Here is a 23,326-nt window from a genome sequence, read left to right as displayed (position 1 = left end):
TTGAACTGTAAGTAAAAAACAATGAAGTTTTTTGTCTTGCACTTCTCTGCACAGACCCTAGAGCCCTTCTTGCCTTGCCAGAAGAGATGACCTCCTACATCTGCTGTAAATTCACCAAAGCATAAAGAATTTTCCCTTTGCTGCCATCTCCCAAGCATCAGACCACAGCAACACTGGGCAGATTAAAGCAATGCCAAAACCAACCTTCCATTTTTATCCTCCATTTGAAGGTGGTACTGGATGGAGTCAGTTAATGCTTTTGCAGTTCCCTCTCCCCACTTCAGCTTGAGAGTCTGAGAACTGTATGCAGCACATTCCAGGCGAGGTGGATCTGGGGGGAGAGGCTTTGTTTTCAGTTTTATGGTGTGGCTGAAAGGACCCGCTCCAAGACTATTTAGGGCTTGAATTCGTACCCTAGCATTTGGAAAAAGAGAAAATAAATTAACTTGAAATTAGATTCTAAAAATAACTGTCATTATATAGAGAATAATGGTACTATCTACAATAAAGACTTTTATCAATATTATGCTTTGATAGACTGTCAAGAATATGCAGGTGCATCACTTTCCGTACATTTTAAGGAGCTGGCTTGATTAGAAATAGAAAATACTCAAAGTAAATTCACATTACATGAAAAGATGTAAAAGCTCTGTGAGTTACTTCAAGAGTGGTCCATCTTTCTGACTGTGCGGGCCTCAAACCAAAATTTTGATAGCCACACTGCAGTGATGAGGGAAGGTCAAAAAACCCACCCCAAAGAGGGGATACCATATCTGTGACTGCTTTATCAAGTGAGTTCAAGGATGACTATCAGCCATTTTTATGGACTTTTTTTAACAGATCCTATTCGTGTGAAAATAAAGCAATGGTACCCAGCCACCTCTCTTGCTGTTTCCACCAGTAACACATCTCTGGGCACTTGCAAACACAAGCCCCCTTGGGTCTGCCTGCAAAGTGGGACATGGAAACCAGAAGTCGCCAAAGGACACAAAGCTGAGGAAACTGTAGAACTTGATATTTGGGGATAAGGTAGGGTTTTGTTTTTTTCTTCTTTGATACTCCAAGGAAGACAATGTACATTAGATTTGTAAGTAAGAATTAAAAGACTTAGCTAAGAAATTTATTTCTGAAAAGGAAAAAGCAGAAAACAGAGGCTCTTTACATATTTCACAGGTAGCCACAGGGAGCAAACTGTGTCTAATTTAATTTTGCTGACTTAACATTTGCTTGTCCAAAATAGTATCTAGGTAACTGGAAAAAAGTAATCACACTAATTAAATTTTGAAACAGTCAACCATACAACTGCAAAACGTGGAAACACAAATGTGTATGCAGGCTAAAGAATAAATATTTCTCCTTCACTGCAGTAATTTTTAACATTATGGTAATTTATTACAGCCCAGGACTAAGGTTAATACATGCAATTTTTCATTTGCACAAGGAGTTGACAATGTATTCTATTAAAAAAAACTTATGTGGGCAGAGTATTGACCTATCTCTGCAATGGGAATGACTCTTTCTTTCAGTCTACTGACACACAGAGCAACAGCTCTTCAGATTGCCAGCATTATTGTTAAATAATTATAAGGCACAAAGAAACACTGTATTCTCACATATAACCATAAAACAGTAATTAAGGATTCAGAAAACTGCATAGCCACATGATATCCCAATTATACTGAAATCAGAGGGTGTTAAAAGTCTGACTTCAGTGGGACTGCCATTCTCCTTTTACACTGAGGACATGTATTTGTAACCGAGATGTAGTGCCTTCAGGAAAAACTACTGATGTTTGCATTTATATTTTTCAGTAACCCTTGGACTGAACATAAGGGATGATTTCAGCAATCATCCCTTGATGATTTTTCAAAAGAGATGCATAGCTGGTTGATTTTTCAAACTGATACTGTTCATGCTGACTTCCACTTTTTCTGAGATAAGGCACTGCAAGTTGCCATGAGCTGTCATTAGATCAGACTGGGCATAGTCCTTCCTTGGATGGATTTTACCTTTTCAAACAAAGAAGCAACCAATCCAAAATCAGTTATGAATCTGAATATGTGATGTGAATTCAGTTAAATTGACACATTAACCAGACAGATACAACAATACTGCAATAAACTAACATAAATTAGTTTTTGGAAGAAAATAAAAATAGCATGTCTATTTATGATGATCATCATTACAAAACTTCTTTTTGCTCCATGGCTGTGCACTAATGTGTCTCTGAGAGTAATAATGAAGACAATAAAAAACCAAGGAAACAAAGCATCTGCTCTTGTGGAAGAAACAGTAGGCTGTCAAGTAGCTGTGCATCACATACCTGTAGGTAGTATCTGGCTGTAAGCCATCTAGCAAATAGGTCAGATCCTTCCCAACAGTTATTGGCTGCTTATCTCCAAAGTCTATGCTGTAGCCAAGGATTTCAGATCCATGGTCACATGGTTCTTCCCAGCTTATAGCAAGGCATGTGGAAGGAGAATAGTGTGGACTTTCAACTTCATCTTCACTTAGTCCACGAAGACAGGTCACAACTGCAGGTACAGAGGCTGGAGTCATACATGCCACTACTTCACTGAAAGGGCCTGCACCTGCAACATTCACTGCCTGCAAATCCAAAGCAGACCATGTTTATATGGCAGAGTCAATTCCCGTTTCCAGATTTCATTAACAACAGTTTTACATCTTTACCTGAACCCTGCAATAGTATATAGTGGCAGGCAAAAGCCCTTTCACTTCACAGCTGAGCCCAGGCCCACAATAGGAGATTTGCATGCATCCTTCCACACCGCCCCACTCCAGTCGATACTCCGTGACATCAGCTCCATTACTCACTGGCACCTTTAAAATGGACAGCAACAATTAGAAGCTAAATATACTGACATAAGAGTAAAAATTAACAAAACTCACCACATCTATATTTTGTTTTTGTTCCAGAGGAGTCTTACACTCCCATTTCTTTGCTGATTTTTGATTTAGTACAATACAAATAACAGGCAGAATCTGATACAAACTTCAGGAAGTTCAACTAAGACAATTGCAAACACAAAGTCCTGGACTGCTACAAAAAAGTACAGGCTGAGGAGCAACCTATAACAAAAAAAAACCCCTGTGTGTCCTGGAGAGAAAGTTGAATAACAATCAGCACTGTATGTCTGATGAAGGTTAACTACATATTGGTTGTATTACCAAATGAGCAGCAAGAAGGGTAAAAGGAATAATGGTTCCCCCCTACTCAGCACTTGTGAGGTTGCATCTCCAGTACCATGTCCTGTCTTGGGATCCCCAAAAGGAGATGGACATTGACAATTACTGTGTGACTCTGTAAAACAGACATCTAACATCACTCAAATTAACTCTACCTGAATGTTTTATGGTATTTTTTAAAAAAGGTTTTGCCTTGTAGGTATTTAAGGAGTGCTCCTCTGACATTCCTCCAGTGGGAAGCACGAACACTCCTTTCCAGTTTAATTTTTTTTCTGTACAGTTCTGTAACTCAGATACTTCACCCCATCTCTAAGCCACTAAAAAGCTGTGTTTAAAGAGTATTCCCAGATAGAATCTTTCTTTTTACAAGCTTAATTTTTATCTATTGCATTTTTTTAAATCAGATATCTAAATACTATGGGTTTATAGGAAGTCTGTGAGGCTTTTGCTACATTATTACTGATGTAATTATATAAAATTAAATCAGATTATAAAACCAAGAAGCGCACAATAATCCATTGTATTATGTGGATACATTGTCTCTGAGGAACTATAACTATGTTAAAGAAAAATTTTAAGAGAGACTGCATCACTCAGAAATGCAGAGCAGCAGCTGTGGCAAAACTTTTAAACAAAAGAACACAGTAAGGTCCAGTACCTGCAGCCTGCCAACTTACTGCTGCCTTATATGGGCATGATGAATGACCAAAGTTTACCTATTGGATAATCAGGTAAGTTTGCTTACAAATAAAGTGATTAAAACACAGTACTAGACTTTTCAAGCTGAACTCAAAAAGGCAGAAGACCATTAAGTTAAGACAAGTGTTAGCATGGCACTCTTACCTCCCATGACACCTGAGCACAGGCAGCAGATCTGCACGCCACTTGAGGGGGCTTGCACTGATCCGGGGGTCCAGGTGCTGTAGTTATTTCACATTTTTCTGAGTAAGGTCCAAACTGTTAAAAAGGGAGTTGATACAACTACATTGTAAAAATGAAAATACTACTTTAAAAAAAAAACAGTTTACCACAGTAGGGACATGTAACTGCAACCTGAAACATTGTATTATTTCTTTATAAAATAAATTTCTGTGGATTGTGGACTCCAGATTTATTTCAGTATCTGACTATTGTCCAAAACAGCTATAAATTTTTCTTCACTCCAGCAAATGCAATGTGAATCAATTTGACACTTCAAAGGTCTCTTGGGAAAACCAGGGAAGTACTATCCAAAGCCTTATTCTGAAGTTACATCATGGCTGCACTGGAACATAAACCAATTGGTACTGCCTATTTATACCTATGTAAAAGAAATAAAGGATTCAAAAACTGCTGAACAATGAACCATTCTTTGCAGGGTGGAGGGAAGATAAAAGTTAGGATAGTGCTTTAATGGCTTAAGCTGCAGATCTCTCCACAAAGTGTCAACGCACCCTGACAGTTTTCAATGAAGTGTACGTTATTGAACAAATCAGGACATTGGGTACATAACTAAAAAGCTTGTTCTACAGCAACAATTGATTTAAACACATTTAATACTCCAAAAAGGGAAAATAGTCTTGTATCTGATAGAACATGTACTCAGAAGTTAAACTAAATATAAAAATGGAGAGTCAGGAAACACTAATTATTATGTTCTGGACATCACCAGCTGTAAAAATAAAGGTCAATCAATTTAAAAAGCTGCATACAAAAATAATATGCTACCTTACTTCACCTGAGAATAGTGAAGTTGTAACAGTGCTTTAATAAAGTACTTAGCATTTCCTAATGATTTCCTAATATTATTTTTCAGATAAAAGACATAATTAGCTATTTTCTCTTCCCTTCATCTAAAAATCCCCTTCATTATAAACTGATGTTTAACTGTCTGTTCCCACACAACAATAAGCTACATGACCCAAATGACTCCACATTTGGAAATCCTAATTTTAAAATTACTGTTAAATGCTTCATTTGAAATTAAAAATCCTTAATAGTGATTGCAGTCTCAGTAACGAATTTCATTTCAGACTGCCTCCTTACCCCAGCCTTGTTAGCTGCTCTCAGTCTGAAGCTGTACATCCTCCCTGGAAGAAGGCTGCCCACAGTGCATTCAACATCAGAACCCTGGTAAACCTCTCTGTGTTCATCATTTTCTGCCTGAAACATTTCCAGACCATAACAGGTAATGGGTGAACCACCATCTACCTGAGGCGGTCCTAGAAATAAGAGAGAAAGAAAAGCTCATTCAATTTTAACATGTAATACATTTGGTTCCCTTACAATCTCTAACACTTGTAATAAAATTACCCCAACGCAGCTGAATTTCTCTTGCTCTTGGTCTACCCTGTAGCCTTGGAGGCTGGCATGGACCAGGAACCACTGCTGGTGTCTGCACCAGTAAGGAATCAGTTACCTAAAAAAGAAAGATAGATTAATGAAGTTATCCAGGCCAAACCAAGAACTATCAGCTATGTCATAAGTTAAGGCAAACACCTCAGTCAGAAACAAGATCATCCCTTTTTTAATGACATCTTCAAATATGTGAAGATATTGAAGTGATCTGGTATGTATTTCTTATAATATAAACCATGCTAAAATAATCACACAATATGCAAAATTTGCTTTTGTATTTGGGTACATATGCAAGGCGTAGAATTAAAAACAATGGCTAATTATCAGTACAACCTAGTACAGATGCTTGAAATATGACTTATTCAATGTAAATTCAATCTATTTTGCATCAGACTGCAGTTTAGTGAGTTCTAAACCCTTACTCTAAGGGTTACGTACTTTCCATGGAAAAACCTCTCAGAAAGCAAAGTGGGCAGAAGTGTCAACCAGAAGAGATTAAAAAAAAAAGATATTTCAACTTTTTCATTGCTTAGCAATACCTAATGAGCAACAAGTTTCCACCTCTGATTTGAAGTTTGGGCAAAAATTACCTAAGAACATAACACATGCAGCAGATGGCACTGACTGTTCTGGATGCAGACAGAAGTGAGCAGAGACATTGAGGGGTTATTAGCTTCAGCTTGATACAGAAGAAACAGGAAGTTGGAAAGCCTTCAGGTTTACAGAAGAAATTAATCTCAGAATCTCATTTCACAGCTGGATTCTATGTGTGTTCAAGAAAGAGTGGACTGGATGATCTGCTGCTTTTCAGCTCCTTTGAATATACTGTTGCACTGAACAACTGCTGCTACTTACAAGTTTTGCATATGTTAATGAGAAGCTGCAGAAGAGTTCATTACATCTTCATAGATCTTCTGTGATTTCTGACACCTTCAGAAAGTATAAGAACTTTCTGGAAATTATTTTTCTCTTTGGTACTTAAGGTTAATTCTAAAATCATGGGGTTGGGCTGTAGGGAAGTACAGAACAAAAGGCAGAACAAAAGTCTCCAAAGACTTGTGGACTGATGACCGGGAAAGCCCTGCAAGCCAAGCCAGCAATGAAGGAGTCCAGATTTATTCTTAAGGCAAGGTGGCTGTAGTCAAGGTTATCCTTGCAGGAGACTTCTATGTGGAGGAAGAGCACATACATTTCATGTCACAAGGCAGGGCTAGGTAGAAATCACACACACCAAGAATGGAAGACATTAAGGTTTTTTTGAGAGCAGCTTGCCGGGAAAGCCCTGCTGGAAGTCTGCAGAGAGCCAGGGCTGGCTTTATTGCACTTGTTGCTGAGAACGCAGAGCAAATACAGCAAGACATTTTGGCACTGGCAGTTGAATTACACCACAGAACTTACAGTGCATGTGTGTGTGTGTGTGCAATGTGTGTGTATAAAGGAGAATAGTATGGCACAGCAAATTGTGTGGGAATACTGAAAAGCATGGCAATCTAAACATTTTAACTGTGCTTGAGAGAGCAAGGGAAGCACAACCTTGTAAAGCTTGAGTGAAGACATCTTCCCCTGCCTGCTGGGGTAACTTGGCTACTCAGACAAGTAGGAAATACATTAAATTCATAGAATCACAGAATCTTCTGAGCTGGAAGGGATCTACAAGGATCATCAAAGTCGAGCTCCTGGCCCCAAGAATCACACTATGTGAGAAACCATTGTCCAAATGCTTCGTGAACTCTGTTATGCTTGGTGCTGTGACCTATTCCATGGGGAGCCTTTTCAAGTACCCTTCTTAAACTGCTGTACTGGGATAGGCCTTAATAAATAACATTGTATAAATGTATCACATAGGAAAAGTATCTGTTTCTGTAAATAAGACTAGCATGTCGAACACAATATATCAGGAAAGAATACTTAGATATTTTTCTTTAACAAATGAGCAGAAACTCGAACCACTGTGCAGCAATACTGGAACTTCTCTGATGTTCTAATTATGGCTATTTTGTTAGGCACTTCTGCACAATATTTGCTTAAATGTCTACTGGACCAGATTTTCTTACAGAGAGAATTTTATTTAATAAAAATATTAGCTGATATTACCGTGCTTTGTCCTCCTTCTCCAACGCAATATACACGTAACCGGTAGGAAGAGCCTGGATTTAGACGGTCACACACATGTTCCCTAGCGGCTCCGCTGTATACTGTATCCCACTTGTTTCCTGAAAGGTTAGGAATAAGCGGGCAATGAGCCAAAGTGGAATTTGCCACACTTCAGTACCAGCCACAGCAGGTATCCAAATTTCACTAAAATAAATGTGTGCCTGATGTTTATGAAAAAAATAGAAATTGAGACTGGTTTGAATTTCCTGGAAGATTCTATAATTTCATAAAGTTTCTTACATGTAGATCTGCTGAAGTGAAATAGCTTCCTTATTTGGGATTTACCTTAACTAGAAAAGAACTTACTGGGTCAGCAAGCACATTCAACATCATTACCAAATAAACAGGAAAGATACAAAAGTAATATTTTTCATGGAAAACAAGCTTCAAATTACATTATAATTTTGCAGGCTGTAACTACAGTTTACAATTGGTGAAGTTCGTTCCTTGGGTTCCTGAATGGCTCAGAGCCATGTGAAATTCTGATTCCATTATTTGCTACTCTTAAATCAGAAACTCTTGAGCATTCTGTCTTTCTTTTTAAGATATTAAGCAGGGAACCTGGGGACTTTTAATTAAATCTCCAACAACTCGATATACCACAGAATTTAGAAGGCTGGGAATGAAACGTAATGCACAGCTCACTAAATTTGCATGAAAGGCTTGGGTGCATCATTCCAAAGTGGCTTAATGTGGACATGTGACAGAGAGAGGAAAGCAATAGACTAACAGCCTGAGAGGGCTCCCATCATATCTAGGGGCAGTGCTCTGTCTTAATCTGACACAGCACTGAAGAAGTTTAAACTTTCATTTTTGATGTAACTGTGTTTCTGAACTCAATATGGCTACTTAACTAGATTTTTAAATAATTTAGCAAGATAGGTTTATGTCCAATTTAGAAATACTGTCAGTTTCCTTTCTGTATGAAAGAACAGAAAAGCAAATAGCAGAAAGTTACCCCAGATGCGTCATTGTTCTCTTTTAATAGTGATAAATGGAGTACAAGCTTTTCTTTCATCAGCCATGCAGACAACAAAGCTATATGTCCCTGTCTTCTTGCCCTAAAATGTCTCAAGTGTGTCATTTCATTTCCAAAACTGAATAGACCTAATTAGTAAGTTTAACAAAAAGCATCTCTTGCGTCACAGAATTTTGTGGCATCTCTCTTTTCTAAATCAGAGAAAAAGAACTTCTTGTGTACAAGCATCAATGTGCCTCTATTTTCTTTTTGATGTCAGTCCTGGGCAATAACTTTCCCAGTAATAATACACATTTTATTCTTCCCACATGCACACAGAGACAGGAAAAAAAACCCCAGACAAGTGAATGCCAATGTATGATCCTAATACTTACCACTTAAGCCTTCAGACATTTCCACAACGTATGTATGTATTGCTGCTCCTCCATTGTCTTTTGGTGGATCTGTAAAAAACAGCAATATTCCGACTAAGTGAGGTAAGTGAAATGGCTTTATAGCTTTTGGGGAGAATTTCCCAATGGCAAAATCAACAGACAGCTGGAGATGGGTGCTTATTTAGACAGAGAGCATACTAGTCCAGGGCAGCAGCAAATGATTGCAAGTCCTGTTGTGTGAAAGCCAGCCCTCAGCCCTTCTGAACACTCTACACAGGAGAAGGGACAAGGGAATCACCCCTGGGAGATGCCACAACAAACATTTCAGTCCTAAGTGCCTGAGCATGGATTCAGGGTCACAGACTCTAATGTAATTTGGACCATTATCATATGGATTTGTATATAAAAATATTTTGAAATTTAAGGGCAGAATTTCAAAAACCTAACTATTTTGGGACAGAATAAAATAGTCAAGAGCTCTACACTTAAGACTTATCACTTCTAATATATCACTAGAAATTGAGTGTACTATCCTCCCTGGTACAGTATTCAAGTACAAGATACAAATCTACAGACCTTTCTTTGACATATTATCCTAATACTGTTTCTCAAAGATGACTTAGAAAAAGCAAAATTAAAGTAATGTGAAACAACATTTTGAACAAATATAAAGACAGCATTATACTTCAACAGAGAAGGGTACTCCTGCCTAAACATCACATTATGCTTGTGCTGGATGAAATTATGTTGGCTCTTAGGCAAGGGTTATGTATCATAAAATGCCAGCTGAATAAAATGAGATTTAGATGGCAGATAGCACTTTTTTGGTTGGAAGGAAATTATTCCAAATGGAAAATAAAATTGTCATGATAATTACCACATAGAAAGAGCATCACTTTTCCAAATAAAGACAATTAAGAGTTTTATATATAAATTGATATTTTAGATCATTTTTGATATACAAATCAGGTATTTTCAATAACCTAATACATTATGCATCGTACATAAAAGATCAAGTATCAAGTCCTGAGGTAGCAAAGCACTCTGGGAAGATACAAGGCTGGACCTGCTGAGTACTATTTGTACTCTACAAGTAAATTTCTTATTACTGATGCTAAAGAATTAAAAGCATTATTAAATGGAAATAGGTAAAAAGTGACAATAAATGTAGTATTTTACTGTTTGATTTTCTGCTAAAGCACTGCATGGCACAGTACTGTTTAACCTTCTCCTATTTTACAGGATAAGGCTAAAAATTCCTGAGCTTAAGGAAAAGTTTCTCAACATCCTTAGCAAATAAAAATTTATCTCTCAAAACCAAATAGTTTGAAGATACAGGTTGAACTTCAATCTTCTCTTTCAATAAGAATCCAGAATGACATGCACCTACTTTTTGTGCCAGAGAAACAGAACTTCTAAGTACATCAATTAACCACACTTTTTGAAGAGTTGCAGTCCTCTGCAGTAACAGTCCCTATCACAGTAAGCGTATTATTTTTCCCATATAATTAGCTGTACTGTCCCACTTAGTATTTCGAGACAGTATTTCTCAATATAAATGGATCATAATGGCTCAGTTGACTGAAGTGTTACTAAAGTAAAACCTGACCTTCTGTATAAAAAATATTTTACATATATAATATATAATAAAAATACAGAAGAAATACTCCAATTAGAGCTGGAAAACATTCTCACCCCAGATTATTTTAAAACTCTGTGCATGAATTTTTCCTTTCACTGTGGGTTTTGAAGGTACTCCAGGTTTGTCTGGACAAGTAATGTACTCCACTGTCTCACTTGGACTGCTTTTCCCTTCTGAGTTATAAGCAATGACCTGCAAATATATATGAAATACTATAAACACATTGGATAGTGGTATGCTATTCACTGTTTATGGTAAGGACAAATTAATTTAGATTGTATATATTGACAGACACATAACAAATTAACACAAAAACTAAAGTTATTATACACATTCATTTTACATTTTCCTTAGTCCCATAGTTAAACAACCACTATACTGAAAATATAAATGCATGCAAGTTGCCAGAAAAAACCAAATCCTTAAAAAAATTCCTCCCATGCTAGTATAGCACCTTCTTTTACAAAAATACTGAGATAGAAAAGGTATTTATATGGGTAAGTTGTATTAACAACAGCAAAGGGATTTTATAAACTCTTCAGTCCTGAGGATCATTATGGCAAAGGTTGTCATGAAAGTCATGTGAAGGACAAGGAATTATATTTGTCAAGGGTAAATAGTGTTTAACCAACCTGAGTGCTTCCATGATGAAACAACTTGCTTAACAAATGGGGGAGAGCTGGGGACATCATCTAGCCTAATTTTAGTTTGATCTCCACAACATCTATGTAGACAAGCTGGTTAAGATAGAACAGATGGACCACAAGATGGCTGTAGAAAACCTGACAGAATGCCAGGCTCAAAGAGTGTTGACTAATGGTTTGAAGAAAAATTAGCAGCAGCTCATGAGTGGGCAATCAAATGTCAGCAGCCAATCCAGTGTCAGATTCTGTTCATTATCCTTAGAAGTGATCCCGATGACAGGAGTGAGTGATGCTCCCAGATTTGCATATAGCACCAAACTAGGAGAAGACAAACATATGCTGGAGGGAAGAGCCATCATACAGACTTTGATAGGCTGAAATATTGCATGAACAAGAACTGGATGAGCTTTGGACAAAGAAAGGTCTTGCACTTGGGATGGAATAATCCCAGCACCAGTGCAGTCTGGGGTCTGACTCTACCCAGTTCTTTTTTCAGCTCTGCTAAGAAGGACATTGGCATTTGAGTAGGAGCAAGCCAAATTAATCAGCAAAGCATACTGGCAGTAGCAAAACCAAATTGTTTCATGAGCTGCATCAGTAAGAATTTACCCAGCAGAACAAAGGATTTAATTATGTCATTTTACTCAGCACTTTTAAAACCATGCTTGGAATACTGTGTCCAGTTTTGGTCCTCCCAGTTCAAGAGACACTGGGAAACTGGAAAGAGTTCAGAAGAGGGCCAGCATGATGATCAGAGGATTAGAGAACCTGACATTGGAAAAAAGCTTTGTTTTATTCTGCCTGAGTAAAATGAAGTTTTATTGGGAAGGATCTAATCACAGCCTTCCAATATCTAAGAGACATTTACAGAAAAGATGAAGACATTGCTTTCCAAAGGATCTGCAATGACAGGACAAGGGCCAGCAGACACAAAGTGTGTTAGAGGAAATTCTAGCTGGATATAAGAAAAGAAATTAATTACCATTAGAACAGACAGCCCAAAGAAGTGGTTGAATCATCCTTGCTGGAGTACTGAAATCTCAGCTCAGCAGGGCTGGGACAGGGTTGAACTGCCTAAGATAAGGCCTGGCTTTCTACACAAATTTGACCTAGATGATCACTAAGAGTCCCCTCCAACCTAGACTTTTCTGTGATTCTAGGAAAACAAATTCTTGCTACTCTTTACTTTGTAGTTTAGTTTAGTAAAAAGCTAAACCACCTAGGAAAAAATAAAAAGGGGAAAAGAAAGAGGTTTTTTTCAGCTTTTATATCTATTTTAAAAATGAGCAGAATCTAAATGATAGCAGTGATGTTAGTAGACTAGATGAGGAAATGCAAGCTAACATGTCTCTCAGACATTAAGTCTCCCAATACAGTTTACAGGATTAATAATCATCTGGTTGTCTTTGTGCCCTTACAAATCAAGTTAAACAGGCAGTTAGCATTTACGTATTATAATAAGGTTTCCAATGGTTATAAAGCTTCTTTCAAAAGCCTTAAGGAATATTACTACTAATTAAGTCTTTCCCCTGTATAATAAAAATTAAAGACCTAATCAACATAACATTTGCTTCTCCTTTATGTTCCATGAATGCGTGAACAGACTTCTGTTTATTGTTTTGCTAATAAAAATAGGGTATAAACATTGGTGTTTATTATAATGAGAAACTTAGGATGTTTAAGTAACTATACATTTACTAGTAATGAGTATAAATCATGTGTAGTATTACTTTCAAAGGAAGACTATGTTCATGTCCTGCAAAAGCTAGTTTCAGGAGAATTAGCTATTCTTTAGTTCATGTGTAGCCATAATAGTGCTAGAAACTTACTGTATATTTGAAATTATTTAAATACTAAGTTATGCAAAAATCCCAACAAAATCACATTCAGAAGTGCAAAATATCATCTGAAAAGGAGTACTTACATGCTTTAGTGTTAACTCAAAACAAATCAACCAACGCTTAAACGATTGCCATTCATATTGCAAAGAGAAGCTGTTCTTCAACAGTTCCCAATTCTTCCTTAAGTATTTTACTTAGTATTCTTCCTTAGTATTTTAGGTGTATGTGTGACAACAGCTATCAATATTTTTCACTGCAGACAGATGAGGTTATTCTGACTCTGCCTCAAATTCCACCAGAAGAAGTGTAAATTGAATATTAGGAAAAATTCCTTCACAGAAAGAGCAGTCAATCATTGGCAAGGCTGCCCAGGGAAGTGGTTGAATCACCACCCCTGGAGGTATTTCAAAGATGTGCAGATATGTCGCTTAGGGACATGGTTTAGTGCTGGGTTAAGAGGTGGACTTGATCTTAAAGGTCTTTTCCAACCTAAATGATTCTGCGATTCATACTGTCAGACATGTCTTTAGCTTTGTTCCAAAACCCAAGCAACTATTCAAGAGTAACTGAGAACATAGAATAGCCCAGGCTGGAAGGGACCTGAAAGATCATCTGGTTCAACCATTCAGGGGAAAGTGAGCCTAGACGAGATTATCTAACACACTCTCCAGTCACATCTTGAAATCATCCAGTAATGGAGATTCCACTACATTTCTAGGGAGGTTGTTCCAGTGATTACTTGATCTCACTGGAAAATTTCTTTCCTATACCAAGATGAAACCCCTTCCAGTGCACCTTGCAACTCCTGCCCCTTGCCATCTCAAGGGGGCTTCCTGTGAAGGGAGAACATCCCTCCTCTCTGTAGGTCAGGCTTTAGGTACTGGCAAACTGTGATGAGGTCTCTCTCAGCCTTCTCCAATGAGAAAATAGGTAATTCCTTTAGACTTTCATTAAAGGGCAGGTTCTCCAGCCCTTTTATAATTTTTGTGACTTCCTTTGGACCAACTCCCACTCTGCCCGTCTTTTGTGAATTGGGTGGATCAGAACTGGACACAGTTCTCCAGGTGTGATCTGACACAAGCTGAATACAGGGAAGATCTCTTATCTCTGCTAGCAATGCCACTACTGAGTCAGCCCAGGATCCAGTTTGCCTGAAGGTCCCTTTCAGCAAGGTTGCTCCAAGGTTGCCCTATAGTGGGCTCCTTGGTTATTCCAGCCCAAGTGCAGAACATGGCACTTGTCTTTATTGAACTTCATACTGTTTTTGCTACCTCACTCTTCTAGCCTGTCCAGGTGTTTCTGTAAGATAGCTTTGCCTTCTGATGTGTTCATCCGACCACTCTGTGTAGTGCAGTGGCACCAGCAAACTTGGTGAGGGTGCTTTCAATCCCCTCCTCAAGATCAGTTGTGAAAATGAACAGCATGGGGCCTCCTATCCCTAGGAGTTCCTAATTCAGACAGACTGCCAGACTGACTAGAAACCATTGATCACCACCCTCTGAGTGTGGCCTGTTGGCCAGTTTTCTATTCGTCTCACATACCACCCGTCCAGTTTGTGTCTTGCCAATTTGGCCAGGGAGAAGGCTGTAGGAAACTGCTGAATGCTTGCTGAAGTTCAGGTAAAGAACATCCACTGATCTCCTTGGACCAACTGGAAGTGTTACCTTGATGTAGGACATGATCAGTCTAGTCAGCCATCTTTTACTTTTGGTGTAGGCTATTCCCAACTGCCTGCTTTGTCTGGTTTGTAGTATTTCCTAGGAAGACTCTTCCACTTATTTTCCAGGGGCCGAAGTAAGATTAATGGGTCTGTAGCTCCCTGAGTCCTCTTTTGGGCCCCTCTTGTAGATGGGGTGGTACTACATTTGCCCTCTTTCAGACATGAGGGATATCCCTTGACCTGCGTAACTTTTCAAATGTTATAGATAGGGGTCTTGCAGCAATGTCAGCCACTTCTCTTAAGATCCAGATATGGACTGTGCCCTTCCAAGACAGCAAACTCCAGCCTTGTCACAGCTACCTTATCCTGTGATCTGGGGTCCAGTTATGCTGGTAAGGCAGAGGCAAAAAAGGTACTGAGAACTTCTGCTTTATTGGCATTATTAGTAACTTGCCTCTTTGCTCTGTTTAGGAATGGCCTCTGTATGTATTCCTTGTGCTTCTACTTCTCACATATCTGAAGAAGCATTTTATGCCATTCTTCTTATCTTTGGCCAATTTCAGTTCTAGTTGACCCTAAGCTTTCTTACTTTAACTCTGCCTGTCCTGGCAAAGTTCTCGTAGTCCTTGGTGGCTATTTGATCATCTTCCTAGGGCCAGTATGCTTCTTTCTACCTTTTAACCACACCAAAAAGCTCATAGTTTGGCTAGAATTCTTCCTGAACTAAAAGTTCAGCCCTCAAGCTTATTAGAACAGGCTCTGCACCGTGGTAATATGGATGACTTCCTAACAATTTTTTTTTCAATCAAGGCTGCTCCTTACCCAAACACCTCCATTGTGTTTACTATCAAAGAACCCATAGCTACAGTAAGTAATATCACCCATGTACATGAAACAAACCAGCCAAATAAAAAACCCTGGCTGTTAAGAACATGTACTTTTGACTTGGAATTTCAAGACACCTGCAACTGTGTTATACCCTTGCAGAGGTTCTTATTGCTTCTGCAGAAAAAATAATCAGGTGTTCAGCCAACAGTTTTAAGAGATTGAAATTGTGAGAAACTGTCATCAAATTCTGTTTTCCTTAAAAAAGGCCCTCCCCACTTCTGAGTCAATCTCAAACTTGTCTGGTCCCCAAACATATGAAAAAAATCTTACCCTAAATTTATATTTTGTACTACGCCTCAAATTCTTCACCGTGTAGGTAAGATCATCACCATCATATTTTGGCTTGAAACCATATCCCTGCAGAATTAAATAGGATTATTTGAAACATTATCTTTGCACACCAGAGGATCTAACATACTTCATACAAATAAATTACTATTTCAAACTGTAATTATTATGCTTCTCTGACAAAATAATAAGAGTGCCTTCATTGTGCAAACACAATTTTTTTTAAAGCGGTGCGAATTCATTAACCATTTTCCAATCAGAAGAGGACAAAACATCAGTAAGAAAGACATATACAGTGCCACTGGAAATTTTAGCTAACACTTTCAAAGGGTAGAACAGTACTGATTTTAAAGCAAATGTTTTTAGTCTGAAATGAATCTAGAAGGACCACACTTCATGATGCAATTGCTTTGCTCCAGCTCTTACAAGGCTTAACTTGCACACACAGATTCACAAAGTTATAACCAATTTAAAAGTCTTTGCTGAAATGGGGCTTAATAACACTAAACACAATTAAAAGAAGAAAGCTAGGTGGCCTGGTCACAGCAATGACAAGTCATTAGCTTAATTTCAGAAAATACAATTCCTTGTAGAATATTCTAACAAAAATAATCATTGCTACACTAATACAATAATGTATCAAACATAGTGAGAATAAGTATTCTAAACTTACTGAGTTCTCATCCTCCATCTCTAATATATATGAGATTCCTTCATCTGATGGTGTTCCTGAGGGTTTTGTCCATTGAAGGGATAACCAAGTAACTCCAGCATTAATCAGCAAAGGACTTGCTGGTGTGGTTGGGGCAGTGCCTGAGGTATGATACAGGACTTCTTCACTAAAATCACTGTTTAAAACAGACAGTATGTAAACTAACTAGACACAATAATTAATAGCTAAAAACCAAAATTCTTACTAAAAACAGCTATGACAGTTTCTTGGAGATATGCACAATGAAAATTGCAAGCTCTTACACGTAAACAACTTAACTTGCCCATGAGTCTGTCAGTAACAAAATATCTGAACAAGGTTAACATGTTCATAATTGAAAGATTCCTTTGTATGATGTAATTAAAATGTTTTGCTAACCAAAACGTTTTGCTTTTTCATATTAACTCACTATTCTAAAACACTAAAGCTCTATATGCAATAACACTAAAGCTCTATATGCAATATACTAACATCACAGTGTCCTTCCTTTACAAAGTGAAAACATGAAGGCATAAAAACATTTAGGCAAGACTTCAAAACAAACTTTGCTGATGTGTTCTGAGCTTACTTTGAAGTACTGGTTTCTCTAGAGATCCAGAAAAAAATAGAATAGTCTCATTCAGTGGTGAGCTACTTTAAGAGATGATAAAAATGAAAGTCTTATTGCAGAAAAAGAAGTAGAGTGTATACCAGTAAATCTCCTAACACAACTGCTACCCTTATCTGATTTAGATTAGAATCACCTTGTGGTGAAAATACAAACAAATTACATATAAAGAGCTACTGTAAAACAGGGGGATGCAAAAGTCAGTGAACAGGTAGCATGCTTGCACAGATAGCCTGACATGCATCCAGCTAGACTAAAAACGCCCACCTGCTCTGAGCTGGCTTTGCTGCTTTACATCAGATCTGAAGAATCACAAGCCTAAAGCTAGTCTAGTTTTTTTAATCATATGAAACTAATTTAAAAGACGTAATTTTAAGGACTACCTAAGTGACTATCAGGAAGCCCTGAAAATAAAACCCTCAGCATAGCTTAAACAAAGATACCAGTAAAATATCTCATGTGTTTTGTACCCCACTTGCCTGAATAATCTCAATAAAAAGATAACTCCATTTCACTTTCTCTCTTACTCAACCTATATTATAGTGATGCACATGTTATCATTTTGGTCTGCTTTGAGGTATTTTTTGGCATTTAAAGGAAAAAAAATCTTACAGACAGCATATTATCAAGAGTGTTGACAGCACAGAAAACAAACATATTGTCTGTGAGGACTGCCAAAGAGATGTGCAGCAAGAAGGGAAAAAGTAAAAAACAAGAGAAAACTTCCAAATTTGTGGGAATAGTAGTGTATTTTCTTGTAAGAAGCCACAAACAAGAAAATTTCTGGAATGAAAATCAGGTGATACCTACAATATATTTACTAAAAAAATTAAAATTTTATAGGGAGCCTGAAGAAAGCATGAAGAGAGGTTAGATACAAGTAGTATGTGTAACTCTTTTCAAAACAAACTATTGAAGGAGTCATCTTACAAGCAGATATAAGGTAAAAACCCCCACATCTTAAAAAGATTTCATCTCTGAACTTGCTTGAACTGCTCCAAAATACACCGAAATGAACTAAGAGTTCCAGCCATAGCCATATTTGAACAATTAAATGACTATTAAACAATGCCCTCAGAAGTACAGTACTATCTTTGAAAATAGATTTTATTTTTCCAGTTTTCTTTAACCATTATTTCATGTGGGTTAGAATTAAATTTAAACATTATTAACTTAGAGATAAAATATCTGTTCTTCTTGGTAAAATTATTTAGACAAAATTCTGTCTCCAGATGCCTAATGTTCTCAACACTCTTCATAAGGGATAAACAGGCACTCTACGCTAATAAATATTATTTCAAGAGACTTAATTAAATAATATCACAAAGACAATAAAGCACATCTTCACAACACTATGAAATACTGATTTAAAAATCTATTCAGTGTGATTAGTTTAAGAAGGGTACTTAACCGATCAGTGTCTTCAAAGCTTATGCTGGAGGAATCTGTAATATGTGCAGCTATTCCTACAGGGTACAGCTACACTCAGATGTAAAAGGGGAACAGAAAGAGAGCCCAAGCACTGGACCTGCTTAACTGCCAGCTCCCTTCCTGTCTTTATTTTTAACAGTTCCAACTGAATCTCAACAAGACAAAGTCCAGGAGCAACTCAAGAGAATAATTAATTCCAGGAACATCATCCAGAAGGCAGTAATGTAATAAAGACTATTGGAGCACACCAAAAGTCATTCTAGTCCACTACAGTGTCCTCTGACAGTAGCACAAAGCAGGTACTTAAGAAAAGACATAGGAACAGGCACCTTATGCAATGCATTCCCTGAGTACTCTCCAAAGCCTCCCTACACATGCTTCAGATCCCCTGAGCCAGCTGTATTTTTCACATACTTAATAGTCTGCAGTAGATTCCTTCTGCCCCGCATGAAATATGACCCTGGGTCTGGCTCCCTACTCTTTACAGTGTCCTTTAACACTGGCCAATCAGGCAGCGTTCCTTCAAGCACCTCCTTCTGCCAGATAAAGGACACACAGCACACATCCTCTATTTCATGCTATAAGACCACTTTAGTGAGCTGCAGCACAGTGTTCATAATATTTGAATTTAAAAAAGAAACACAAAAAGCAATTTTATGTTGATGGTGAGAGAAGCTCCATTCTTGCCCCACAGGAGCTCAAGGTCCAAGTACTACTAGGTAGCATGGACACCAGGAGTCTACTGTAGAGGAGATGAGCTCTGGCACTGTGATTGTTAGCCAGATGCATCTACTTTGCCTGATGACCAAGAAGCCCACTCAAGAACTAATGCACCCAGTAATGCAAGCATAACTTCACAAAATATTTTTTTTCCAAGTTCTTACTTATATTCTCCACTGAAGTAGCATGTCATTAATTCAAGAATTCAAAACAAAGTTTGGTGCTCTATAGCATCTGAAAAGTAGTAATTAAAAGCATGAACCACATATCCTAAGCATTGATAATAAGGGCTAAAACTTCCAAAGAATTCTTTGATATGGTAATGTCATATTCTGTCTATTTCCCAGGGTAACAGGAGACTAAAACACAGATGAAGGGACAATATCCCAATAGCACAAAGGCTATCTGCAAAAAGAATAATCCAATCACATACTGTGATTTAACTAAGCAGTTGGACTAGATGATCACTCTAGGTCTCTTCCCACTGAAATATTATATATTTTATATTCCTTTTCAGACCATTTGGACAAAAGACCTTTTTCTTTAAATGCCACCACATGTTATTCCTAAAGTAGCACACACATGGATGCATATGCTTCCCATATTTAGGTAAGTAATAGCATTTACCTCATTCCCATGTCATTTTTGGCTGCTAGCCTAAAGGTGTACCCCATTGCTGGTGATAGTTTAGTGATCCTGTACTGCTTCTGTTGACCGTAATAACACTGGCAAAACTCTCCATTTCCTTTTCCCTAAAAAGTAATAAGTTAATCATATTATTGACCTTAATACATATGCATCCATCAATTAAAGTACATACAAACATGAAGTAAAATCTTTTCTGAAATTAAATATAACTCAAGAATCTCCATATGGTGAGGCACTAGCATATGAAACTTTGTATTAAATTAGCAGTTTTTTTCCTTCCTTTCCATTTCCCAGCTCCTTGGGGCTGAAAGAATAAAAGCCATGAAGATACTGCACCTCTACCATCTCAGGATAGCTGTCCAGATAGAGACTGCAAGATCATTGCAGGGCCATAGTTGCTCCACCCACTTATTAAAAAAGAAAGACTGCTAGAGGAGAATGACCCTTCCATGTCAGCTCTTGAACATGGTATTGGACTATGAGTGAAAAAGCCACTATTAAGAATGGCAGAATCATGCAATTAAGATCCTTTTATTTTATATCCCCTGAAAAAAAACCACTGAGCAGTAACTGAATTTTAGTAATTGCTTCAGGAATTACATTATTGTCACATGCCTCTAATCAGAAATCTTAATTTTCACATAACTTAATGTGCACAGTCACATACAGCTGCTTAAAAAAATAGAAGACTAAAAATACAATAGAATAACTTGCTTACTTCATCCCATTCTAAAAGGTAACTGTGGATTTTGGAACCATTATCACAAGATGCCTGTAACAGGAAAACAGGGAAATTAGAATTCTAACTCGACACAAGAACTCTTAAAATGCATGTATGGACCAAACCATAAGAAGAACAGTGGAAGACAAGTAATGCTCCCCTTATATAATTCACTTGCCAAGACATTCCTAGTTTAGTCGCCATACAACAAATGCCTGTTCCATGTTTATGGTTGTTTTCCTAATTTAGTCCTTGAAATGCATTGGGTACTGCACTCAGTAATTTTAACTTGAAAGACTCCTGCTTTTCTGTGAATTCTTCTCTTTTTACTGAAGCCCACATTTAACCCAGTAAATCTATTTCTAATCACGGAACTGTGACTCAAATTAATAAGTTTGACAAAAATTTTCAGTTTCAATAAACTGGTATTTTATTGATAAATCCACAGCAATTCTGAAGAGTTTAAAGTATTTCTTTTAAAGGCTGTAAAGCAATCCTTACCTTCCACTGAAGAGTAAGAGAATTTTTGGTCCGATTAGTTATCCTGGGCAGATTTGGAGCATCAGGTTCACAACTCGCTGTGGTAAAACTCTCTGTTTCTGAAGGGCTCCCCTTTACACAGTTGCATTCTACTTGGACTCTAAAGTGGAAGAGAGTCAATAACATTTTGCTTCAAAATCTGTATAGTTTCCAAAGAAAACCAAGCATTTGAAATTAAGTTGCTGCCTTGCTGCTTCATTATTAAAATATCACTGTTATAAATAAATACCTGGGGGAAACATCTTGGTCAATAAAGGCAATAAGAAAGAAAAGAGTCCTTTACTTCGGATGTACATCATTACCATTGGTCAGCTTTAGTCTCACAATTATATTTGAAATATGTCTGTTATTAGCTGTACTTTGGTTGGAAAATAATTGTAGCATTTTGCAGGCTCATTATCTATTGTAGAGACATAAACTTATATACTGAATAATTCTTCTGCAAGTGCTTTCGTCAGATGAGCACAACGAAGCTCTTGATGTATTTTCAGAGTATCCTCTGCACTCAAATGAGTGTCCTGCTGAGTGTGTTCACCTTGTCCTTTTCTTTAGTAAGGCTATGAATTAGCTCTCCACATACTTCAAAAGAGTGAATTTTGCTTCTGTCTCAAAGAGAAATGGCTTGTTTTTCAAAAGGCTTGTCTCCAAAAGGAAATACATGATAATCGTCTGGTTCTGCCCCTGTCCCCCAAGCTGTGCAGCTACGTCTTGCCTCTTCTTTGGGTCAATGGCACATTACTCTCTTCTTAATCATCTGTTCCTTTGGAAAAAAAAACCCAAACCAAAACTCTCCAAAAACCCCTTTCCTCTGATTACCAATATAAGATCTGAGTTGCCAGCTTAAGAAGATACAAAAATCCTGATAAATTTTTGATGCATGAACAGCAAATCACAGTAAATTTGGCTTTACAGATTTCACAAACAGAGAGAAGACATTCAAACAGTGACTAAAGTTGAACACAAAGTTGTTGGTGCTTGCATACAATTGCAAGTATGTAATATGTCGGTTATCTTGGTGGTTGAGTCATTCCAGTCTTTGTTGATTTTCTGCAGTGTTCATACTGGCAGAATTCTGTTTAGGAAGAGCTTGGATGGCCAAGCCACTGATTCCCATGTTCTGTCTACAAACAACCAGAATTATGCAAGAAAAAATATGAATGCAGCCTGACAGAAGAGCACTCAGACAGAAAAAAAAATAATTCTAGGCACTAACCCGAAAAATATACCTAAAACCACTAAAAACAGGAACAAAATCACAGGTAAACACTTTCATAGGAAAGAGTTTAGAGCCAACTTATCATTCATCCTTCTCCTGACCTTGTGCTCCAGGCAATATAGGGGCTCAAATTAAATGAGGGGTGTGATAAAAACAGACCAACCTCTTTTGCTTTAAGTTTAACAACCAAGACAACACACTGGAAAACAGCTCTGGAGGTGTAGATCTCTTCACACCTTCAAGTGGGAACCTAGCTCTCCCACTTGAGCAAATGTCAAAAAGGCTATTGTACAAGGCAAATCCTACCCTAAACTCGAAGTGGAAGGAGGCAGAACATTGTTAACTGGGACCTTTCTGTTCCCTGTGCTTCCTGCTAGCTGCCTCTAAATTGCTTCCCTTGGTCAGTACACAGGGATCCTGGGGTTCTCCACACAGTCAAGAGAGGCAGGACATTCAGTCATGCCTAAGAAGGTACCCTACACTTGCCATTACCTCCTGAAAAGGCACTTCTTTTAAGGAGGCCTTCATTTCTGCCTTCACAATGTTATTTCTTTGTAAACTGCTGTATTCACACTATTTTTTTTTTCAACCAAGAATCACAGAGTAGTTTGGGCTGGAAGAGACCTTTAAAGGTCAACTTGTCCAAACTCCCCTGCAATAAACAGCAACATCTTTAACTAGATCAGGCTGCTAAGAGCCCTGCCCAATCTCTCCCTG

General features: G+C 37.7%; 1 protein-coding gene across 4 annotated transcripts in view; it reads right to left on the bottom strand.

The window, feature by feature from the left end:
* The window catches only part of FNDC3A (fibronectin type III domain containing 3A), a 111,281-nt gene that overhangs the window by 7,074 nt on the left and 80,881 nt on the right, over positions 1-23,326 (bottom strand). For all 4 annotated transcript variants that reach the window (XM_036379292.2, XM_036379298.2, XM_036379308.2 and 1 more), the window contains 14 exons: positions 21,355-21,493; positions 20,851-20,904; positions 20,112-20,236; positions 16,688-16,862; positions 15,997-16,083; positions 10,747-10,885; positions 9,052-9,120; positions 7,639-7,757; positions 5,500-5,605; positions 5,233-5,408; positions 4,051-4,164; positions 2,692-2,841; positions 2,324-2,607; positions 205-414 (listed from right to left, as the gene is read on the bottom strand). In XM_036379292.2, the coding sequence (XP_036235185.1) occupies positions 205-414; positions 2,324-2,607; positions 2,692-2,841; positions 4,051-4,164; positions 5,233-5,408; positions 5,500-5,605; positions 7,639-7,757; positions 9,052-9,120; positions 10,747-10,885; positions 15,997-16,083; positions 16,688-16,862; positions 20,112-20,236; positions 20,851-20,904; positions 21,355-21,493 (1,947 nt within the window). The remainder of the gene's footprint in view (positions 1-204; positions 415-2,323; positions 2,608-2,691; positions 2,842-4,050; positions 4,165-5,232; positions 5,409-5,499; positions 5,606-7,638; positions 7,758-9,051; positions 9,121-10,746; positions 10,886-15,996; positions 16,084-16,687; positions 16,863-20,111; positions 20,237-20,850; positions 20,905-21,354; positions 21,494-23,326) is intronic.

The sequence above is a fragment of the Molothrus ater genome, chromosome 2 (genome assembly GCF_012460135.2).
Source record: "Molothrus ater isolate BHLD 08-10-18 breed brown headed cowbird chromosome 2, BPBGC_Mater_1.1, whole genome shotgun sequence".
NCBI classification, from domain to species: domain Eukaryota; kingdom Metazoa; phylum Chordata; class Aves; order Passeriformes; family Icteridae; genus Molothrus; species Molothrus ater.
This window is presented reverse-complemented; position numbering and strand designations above follow the sequence as displayed.